Raw genomic sequence first — 9,850 nt, forward strand, 5'->3', positions numbered from 1 at the left:
CACTCCTTGCAACATGCCCCAAAGCAGCCTGATTTCACCCTCTCCAGGATGAATCTGTTTGTTCTCTTAGCAGTCCATGGTAACCCACCACACCACAGAGGCTGTAGTCTTTGATCTTCTGCAGCAATCGCTTAAGTTTACGATTAGCAAGCAAGAATGTGTCATTTGCATAATACAAGTTGTTGATGAGCCTTCCTCCAAATCTGATGCCATATACTTCTTCATAAAGTCTTGCTTCTTGAATGATTTTCTCAGTATACAGATTTAATAGGTGTGAAGAAAAGATATAGCCCTAATACAAACCTTTCTTGTTTTTAAACCATGCAGTGTTTCCTTGCTCTGTTCACAGACCTCTTGGTCTAGGTCTAAGCTTTCTGTTAGCTCCATTATGTGCTTTGGGACTCCTCTTCTTCTCAATGTTAGCCATAATTTGTTGTGGACCACAAAATCGAATGCCTTTGCACAGTCAATAAACACAGACAGACATACTCCTGGTTTTCAGCCAAGGCCCATCTGCCGTCAGAAAGGATATCCTTGGTGCAATAGCCTCTTCTAAATTCAGCTTGAATCTCTAGTAGTTCTCTGTCCATGTACTTGTTTTAGCTATTTTAGATAATCCTCAGTAAGATTTTGCTTGTATGTAATATTGATGATATTGCTCAATAATCTCCACATTCTGTTGAATCACCTTTTTTAGGAATGAGAACTAATACAAATCTCTTCCAGTTGGTCAGGTAGTTGTCTTCCAGATTTCCTGCCACAGCCTGAAATAAGCATGTCTGTAAATTTTAAACTTTTTTATTACTTAAACTTGTTTATGAAATGTAAAAAATAATGACGTAAAAAGAACTTATGAGAAGATTTCAAAGGATATGTCAAGAAAACAAAGTAAAAAATTATAAAGATATGTGCAAAGGCCTGGAGACTTTAAAAACAGAGATTCCTCCCCCCACCCAACATAAAAGATATTCCCACCACACAATTTTAGAATACTGAATTTGGAAAGAAGATAACGAGGGGGAAAAAAATTCAGTCTCTTACTGTACATTTTCCCCTTCATAAATGTCTACTACTAAAGAGTTGTAATATTTTTGTTTGTGATACAGAGTTGCTAAAGACTGTTCTACCAACCTTCCAATCCTCCAAGTTAACACCAAACATGGGCAAAATCATTACCATTTAGTGGGTGGACTTAATCCTTGCAATAGTGCAAACAATCACTCCATAGAATTTTCCAAAGCTATAAAGGTCTGTTCTGGGCTTGTAGTGGCCTGCTAGTACCAAGATTCAGGTTCTGCAGTCTAGATGCTGCACTTTGTTAATTGTGATATACGGTCTCCTTGAACCTAGAAGGCGCCCCAGTCATACAGTGTTTCCAAACTAGGCTGCTAACCAAAAGGTTGACCTTTAAAACTTTCCACCAGTGGACTTGCTGATGACAGCTGCAGCGTCTTCAAGCCTGATTCTTTTCCAGTATATCCAAACCCTAGAACCACTAAGGAAGATGATGTAAGTAAAGCATATATGAGAACGGGGGCTGCGGCCTGCACCTCCTGGAAGTCAGAAAAAGCCTCAGGCTGGTTAACTCAGCACTGAGGGGAGGGTGTAGGTAGTTGATGATCTGAGAGTTTTTTTCCCTTCTGGCAATCAACATCAAACCTCTCTTTAAGCTCCTCCTAAGGGATCATAGAGAAAACTCCACCTCCCCACGCCTCTACCACTGGCCAGGTTGGAAACGTGATTATCCTTTTCTTAAAAGCCTTTCTAGGAGATACTACTCGCAGATGTGGACTGCAACCAGCGAGGTGGCGGAACAGGTCCCTTTAAGAACCGTTCTTCCTCCTCCCTCGTCCCGCCCACCTCCTGGCCGAAAGCGGAACCGGAAGTCGTGGGGGCACACCGATTTCTAGCATGGCGGCCCTCTGGCCTCCTGCACCTGCCGCTCCAGAAGCTTTAGCTGCCCAGCTCCTGGGTGTGGTGTGGTTCGTCTCCGCCACTACAGGATCTTGGGGGGCTGCTGCCATCGCCTCCCCTGGGGGCGAAGAAACACTCAAATGCGAGGACCTCAAAGTGGGACAATATCCTCTGTAAGGAGCATCTCGGTGGAGTTGAGGGTTCTGGGTGAGATAGATTTGGGATTAAGAGAGGGTCGCGGCTGTATTGCAGGGAACGGTGACCCTTGGTGGCCTGTAAAGACTGTGGAGCCCCAGGAGGCTGGAAGTGGTGATGAGAGGGGCTGAAGTCAGCCTGTGCGGTTTATCAGTATTTCACTGCTCCCTAGGTCTCTCTGTTGTAGCCGATTGACACTGACTGCAGGAACAGGTCAGGATGATGAGGATAGCATCTCTTGTTCTTAGGGTCGCTGTTCTACTCAGCTATACCTGACAGCAACAGCTCTGCTCTTCCCAACATGTCTTCATCCGTGGGCATTTTTTGTTCAGCAAACACTTGAAAGTTTCAGGAATTGCTAATACATACATTGTTAAGACGTAGGATCGACTCAACAAAAGATTGACAATTTAGGGAAAGAAAAAGAATGAATTAATGTCAGTATATTCAATGTATGCCCCCTGTTAATTCTTTAACTTTACATCTGTTTTTTGTTGTTATGTTCTGTTGGGTCAGAATTGATTCATAGCTGACCTTCCAACCGGTTTTCAGAGGCTGGGGATGAGATTGCATATCTTTCTCCGGAAGAACAGCTGGTGTTTTCGAATCGTTTGCCTTTGTGTTTTCAGAGCAACTCCTTACCACTAAGCCACGTCTATTTGCCTCTGATAATTTTCAAACTCGATGAGATGTCAGACTTCCAGGAGATGAGGCCCTGCTTTACTTTGTTACCGTGGATAATTTTTTTAGACTCCGTTTTCTATAAGAGTTGGTAATTTCTGTTACGATTTTAAATGAGTTAGTACAGATGAAGCTTATTGACTAGTTCCTGGCATATAGTATTGCCTGGGTTCAACCTGGAAGCGGAAGTGGTTAAGTGGATCAGAGTATAGTCGCACAGTAAAGAAATGCAATGGGAGTTAAAGTAAAATAGCTCATTTTATACAAAACTGAAAACTTTTTACACCAATACTGGACTAGAAAAACTATTAACAGGTGTAAGATTGAAGGATGCTGAATGAAGAAGACGATCTCAATATTTTAACGTGTTTTGTGAACAGTTCGCCATGAGTTTTTCACAGTAATTCCAACTTGTTGAATAGATCTAATTTCTTATGCTTTAACTAAATCACTGACCTGTTAGTTGAATTTCTTGGCAAAACTGCCTGTATGAATTTCAGCTCATAGCAACTCTGTACGATAGGAAATAATACCTTATAAGGCTTCCAATGCTGTAATTATTACAAGACCAAATGATAAGGTCTTTTCTCCTGTTGCTGCAGCTGGTTGATTTCTTTTGCTCACAGGTTAGATGGTCACTTAACTACTGTGTCACCATTATTCCTTAAGTTAATATGCCTTTTCTGTTGTAAGTTAGCATTCAGATTTTGGGGGACCACTATGAGCTATTTAAGATTGTTTTGTGTTGTAATGTAATCCTCATTTCCTTAACTTTTCTTACATACATTTGTAAAGATCCAAAAATAAATGATGCCACGCAAGAACCAGTTAACTGTACAAACTACACAGCTCATGGTAAGACTTCTAGAAATGTCTTTAAAAGTAATACGAAAGACATAAGCTGTTTCCTATCTCAGTATATGATCACTAAAATGTGTTTGTTTTTCTTTAATTTTAAATTATTATCTAGTTTTCATTTCCTATTTCGGGAGAACTGATGAAGGATTGACAATACTGAATTTAAAAATAATCTTGCTATCTTTATTATATAAATTGAAAATTTGTATTTTTTTTCTAATTTTGCAGATTGGAGTCTAGTCATTTAGAAGACTCTATTTACCAAGCTTTGTTATGCAAAGATGCTATTTTAATTAGATAAATTTTAGATGTGAAAATAATGAGAGGATTTTAAGTATGCATCAGTATTTTTTTGAGGGGTAGTGCTTTTTGTTTTTTTTATTCTTGATTTTTTTTTCTTCTTTGTTTGATTGCAATTTTTTTTTGTAAGTGTTTGGTTAATGGGCAACAATTTACTGATTATGAAGACGTCTAAGATGCAATACCAGAAGAAAAAATGAATAAATTGTTTTCTGTTCAGTCTTTTAGTCACTTTTTCCAAAGAGGTATATTTTGTTGCTAGGGTAATGGGTGAGAGTAGATTTAGGTTGGGACTATTTAACATGGTTATTTGTCATCTTTCTTAATGATAACAACTAAATAGTAGAAGAATTTTTTCCAAATAAGCAATTTAGAGACAAAATGTTTTGTGAATTGAGCAAACCAGGAGTGTTATTTTGAGAAAGAAGCATCCATTAATGGTATTGTTTTACATATTGAACAGAAGAGAAACATACTGTTTTTTCTTTATCTGTAAGTAAAAGCTATTTTTAAAGAGATTCAAAATGTAAAGGAATTGTATTTGCAACAGAAAAAGTTTTTCAAGGATGGCATATATATTAAAATAATTGAGTTCTAGAGTGTTAATTTGTGTATATTTTGCAAAACCAATATCCTTCTTTATTTTTTTTTTTTGGCGTATTGAATGCCTCATTCTAGTCAACTGAAATATTTTGAAGGAAGTTAGGTTATAATTTTGTAATTAGACTTTTTGCAGTGGCCCTAAAATAGTGAATTTCCCCCATAAGTGATGTATTCACATATGTGATTTATATGGTAAATATAGAATATATATTCATCTATATATGTTCTATACTTTAAGCTTAATTAAAATAACTAAGGAATTTCCTTTTTCAGTGTATTAATAATACATCTGATTTACCTGTTTTACATTCCAGAGTCTTTCAGGGAGCTCTTGTAGATTAGTGTTAAGGAGTTAAACTGCCAACCCAAAGGCATGTAGTTTGAATCCACCATGTGTTCCCAGGGAGAAAGATGAGCAGATACCTCCTTGGCAGTTTACAGCCTCTGAAAACCCACTGGAGGGTCAACTATGAGTTGGTTCAACTCACCAGTACACAACAACAACAACATAACTAAAAGAACATTTTTTGCTTGAAAAGTTCTCTGCCTTCTGGCCAAACAAGCACATGAAGAAATGTTCAAAATCCCTAGCTCTGAGAGAGATGCAAATCAAGACAACTATGAGATATCATCTCACTCCAGTAAGACTAGCAAAATTTAACAGAACAGCAAGTAACAAATGCTGGCAAGGTTGTGGAGAGACTGGAACCCTTATTCACTGTTGGTGGGAGTGTAAAATGGTGCAACCACTGTGGAAAGTGATGTGGGGCTTTCTCAAAAAGTTGCAAATAGAGATATCGTTTGACCCAGCAATTCCACTACTGGGAATATACCCTAAAGAGACCATAAATGGCACCCAAGTCGATATATGCATACCCATGTTTATTGCGGCTTTGTTTACAATAGCAAGGAGTTGGAAACAACCCAAATGCCCATCAACAAACGAATGGGTAGAGAAGCTGTGGTATATTCGCATAATGGAATATTATGCTGCATTGAAAAACAAGGAACTCATGCAATATTATTCAAAATGGGTGTCCCTGGAGAACATTATGCTGAGTGAGGTATCTCAGTCACAAAGGGACAAAGGCTATATGGTGCCATTGTTGTAGAATGAGGCTGACATCAGGATGGGGCTAAGACTGAGAAAAACTGGATGAAATATATTTACGGCATTGAAGTCTTTGAGGGAGAGAATATTTTATATTTTAGGGCATTATGTTTATCGTAAGAGTACGGAATGAGGATTGCAGAGTGGATTATATTTGGGGGTTGGGGGATGTGTGGGGGGGATTGTGTACCAATGAGGGAGTTTTTCTTTTGCGTTTGAAGGAGAGGAGCAAACGGGTGGGGGATGCCGGGGGTGGGGAGAGGGGATGCAACAATGAATGAATGGAATTCCAAAATCTCTGTAGATGTTCATTGAAATGAAAAATAAAGAAATTAAAATAAGAAAAAAATTTCTCTGCCTTCAATTAGATAACGTATATATAATTTAAATACGCTTTTTGTCTGAGGGTCTGGACATTGTACTGTGCAGGCTACACCTGTGAGACCTCCTTAAACAGATAAAGGTGCTAAATCTTTACAGTTCCACTTCTGATCTTACCTTGTTAATGTCGTCAGACTAAAAACTCATTGTAATGTAGATGAAATGAACTCATAATTGACCTTTCAGCAGGTTTATCAAGGCTGTAAATCATATGGGAGTAGATTGCCTATCTTTCTCCTACAGAGTATCTGGTGGATTTGAACCAGCAGAGAGGCTTGGCCTTGGGTTATGTTGCAACTCCCTAAAGATTAGGACACCAAAGCTTCCTCATTAATGTCATTGAGGTTAGAATTTACAGCACATAGGATAGTTGCCCTTTACTAAGGATCAGGACCACTTTAACACACTGTAATAAGAGCAAGGGCCATGGGAGAACAGCCCTTTCTGACCTTTACCAACTGCACAAAGGAAAACTGTCTCCATCAACAGCATTAATAACACAAAAGCAATTTCAGTGAAGTTAGATGTGTCCTCCACTCTCCCATACTTCCTTCTACTCATTTCAGCACCAATCTTAGGGCTTTGCTGGATCCATAATCCATTGTGACAGCTCACAGACCACACACAACCGTATCGGGAAAGTCAAAGGTTATAATCCAGATTAGTAGCAGAATATAGTCAGGACAGGTTCTGAAATGTTCACGCAGGCACCTCAGCCTTGAGCCTTACAGCTTTAGACCAGTGTAATAAATTCTCATTCCTGCCAGTATTGCCATCATTCTTGCCAATATTGGCTCCCCCGACCTCCAAAATTCTCCAACAAACTTGGGCAAAGATTCTTAGTTTAGCTCTGGTTCTGCCTGTGAGGGGGGTGGGTAGCAGTCAGATCCACCAGACGTCAGGTCTTCTGCTTTGGCTATGTCTGCTGCTATGGAGGTATAGCTGGAGCCAGCATGTTTGGTCCTGAAGAGCATCCTACATTCTCTTGCTTATTCTTATTCATTGGTGGGGAAGGCCTAATCTGCTGCTGGAGTCTCTGTTTATTGGTGAGACTAGCCAATCCCTTTGTGGGATGTTGTAACACCCAATCCCCTTGTGTATAGGCTAACACCTTATTTACATGTTCCTGTCTATTCACATGGCAGTCAAGTTCAGTGATGAGGAAAGCCATATTGAAAGGTAAACGACACATACACATTACTATTAATTTCAAAACATAATACATACAGTGAAAAGTATATAAAATAGAACTCAAATGAGTTTTTACAAACATACCTCAAAAATCTATTATTGTAGCAGAAATGAGTTGTCATGGATCGATTATAATTTATGTCACCTCCATGTGTTGTATCAGAATAATGCTGTACTTCATATGGTTTTCCCTGGCTGATACTTAAGGAGTAGATTTCTAGGCATTTTTTCTTCCAAAGCAATTTGGGTGAAATTGAACCTCCAAACTTTTCTTTAAAGTGTAAGCTATTTGAATCACCCAGAGGCTATCATGCCAGAATCTACCCCCGATGCTTGCTTAATACTACCTTGCCCCCAAAGGGTGGCCATTATCCTAATTTCTAACGGTATGTATTAGTTTTACAAGGATGTTTACTTTTTCCAAGGTTACAGAAAAGTTGCAGTAAGAAGAATAGTATAGAAAGAAAAAATCCATATAACCTTTATCCTGATTCATCAGTTGGTAACATTTTCGTTGTCTGTTTTTGCACATTTTGCCTGTCCATTTACACAGGTACATAACACTGTGCGTAACACTGCTCCCTTGCTTATTTTTGTGTATTTTTTTCTAACAGTAGAGATATTTTTTCAATATAATCACATTTTGGTACATTTAATACTCATGTATTAATTCATGCTCTTGTGGCATGCTGTATTATATACTGCGGGTGCATTATACACAGCTACCTAAAAGGGTCATGGCTTGAATCCACCAGCTGCTCCATGGGAGAAAGATAGGCTGTCTACAGTAAAGATTTATAGACTGAGAAACCTGATGGCGAGTCACTATGAGCCCGCCATCAACTTGAGGCCTTTGAGTTTTGTATGTTTGATCATGGTTTTTCTTGTTTGGTTTTTTGGCACTTTTTAAATCCATAATTTAGTTATTTCAAATGACCTCAACAAGAGTTTGAATATATTCCCTTAGTATAGGATACTAAGTTAAAAAAAAAAAAAAGTAAATAAGTCTGTCTTGGAGAGCGTGAAACTAAGTTTCTACTTGGAGGCTAGGATTTAGAAGCTCTTTCTCACATACTTTGGGCACGGAACCAGGAGAAACTGGTCCTTGGAGAAGGACATGATGCTTGTAGGGGTGGAGGAACAGTACAAGAGAGGAAGACCTCGAATGAGTTGGATTGATATGTGACTGGGGCATTTGGGGTTGGTGTGTTGGAATTAGTGAGACTGGCTCCAGACAGGGTAGGGTTCAGAGCTGTTGTACATAGGGTCGCTATGGGTCACAGACAACTCAATGACACATAAAAACAACAACAAACCAAATCTAGAATTTTAGTGGAAAAAAAAGCTGGAGAAAAGTTTTGCAAGAACCAACCCCATCTAAATTTTTTCCAGTCTAAAAGGTAGGCCTACTCTGGAAATACTGATTTGGGAAATTATTACTTTACAACCACCCCAGTGAAGCAAGTCAGAATCCCAGTCAGTATTAAAACTACAGGAAAACTTTGGTGAGGAATATGGTGTTTGTAAAGGCTACAGTGTTTCTCTACAGATTGCTTATAAGTTGCAAAGGAAAAATGATTAACTATTAAGTGTAAAAATTCAAGGGATTACAGTTAACCTCACTGATCAGAGCCACATCAGTATTTTACATCCCCACATGTACTTGGCAGTATATGGTATGTTTAACACTCTTCTCCAGTACCATAATTTGAAGGCATTGATTCTTCTTCTGTCACCCTTAGTCACTGTCCATCTCTGAAGTATAACAAGTAATTGTGAAGACCATGGCCTGGATTAGGGACATCTTAGTCTCTACACTGACATCGTTGCTTTTCTGTACTCTGATAAGATCCCTGAAAGCACATTTTCCCAGTGCAATTCTTGTTTTGATTTCCTGACTGCTGGTGTTAAAGAGTGTTGACTGTGGAGCCAAGCAAGCTTTAATTGTTAACAACTTCAATCTCTTCTCCATCTATCATGATGGTGCCAATTGGCCCAGTGTTGAGAATCTTTGTCTTCTTGATGTTAAGCTTCAATCCATATTGAAGACTACAGTCCTTGACCTTCTGCAGCAAATGCTTCAGGTCTTCTTTAGTTTCAGCAAACAAGGTTGTGTCATCTGCATAACCTTGGAATATGTTACTTTAATTAATAGTATAACCTGTTTCAGGAATCTTAGCTGGTTTGACAGTCATTTTGTGGATCAAGGGTTCAAAGGCCTAAGATCTACTTACTAGGTTGGTCGTATCATTATAGAATGTCACTGTCTTTCTGATTTTTAACTTGTTGTACCCTCGAGTCACCTGAGACTCAGCGACCCTTTGTACAATAGCTCTGAAGCCTGCCCTGTTCTGAGTCAGTCTTACTTATTTCAACATACCAACCCCCATTTCCCCAGTTACTACGTCAATCCATCTCATCCAGAGTCTTTCTCTCCTGCACTGTCCCGCCACGCTTCTGAGCATGATGTCCTTCTTCAAGCACTGGTTCCTTCTGGCCATATGCCCAACGTATATGAGACAGAGCTTCAAAATCCTAGCCTCCAAGTGGAAACTTTGTTTCACCCTCTTTAAGATAGACCTATTTCACCACAACAAAATAAAGGTAAACAATCCA

The 9,850-nt window shown here is 39.0% G+C and overlaps 1 protein-coding gene across 1 annotated transcript in view; it reads left to right on the forward strand.

The window, feature by feature from the left end:
* Positions 1-1,911: 1,911 nt before the first annotated feature.
* The window catches only part of LOC102872464 (TM2 domain-containing protein 1-like), a 50,949-nt gene continuing 43,010 nt past the window's right edge, over positions 1,912-9,850 (forward strand). Inside the window, exons 1-2 of the mRNA XM_006879775.1 lie at positions 1,912-2,078; positions 3,572-3,645. Of these exons, the coding sequence (XP_006879837.1) occupies positions 1,912-2,078; positions 3,572-3,645 (241 nt within the window). The remainder of the gene's footprint in view (positions 2,079-3,571; positions 3,646-9,850) is intronic.

The sequence above is a fragment of the Elephantulus edwardii genome, unplaced genomic scaffold (genome assembly GCF_000299155.1).
Source record: "Elephantulus edwardii isolate Elephantulus edwardi_28Jun2011 unplaced genomic scaffold, EleEdw1.0 scaffold00005, whole genome shotgun sequence".
Lineage (NCBI taxonomy): Eukaryota > Metazoa > Chordata > Mammalia > Macroscelidea > Macroscelididae > Elephantulus > Elephantulus edwardii.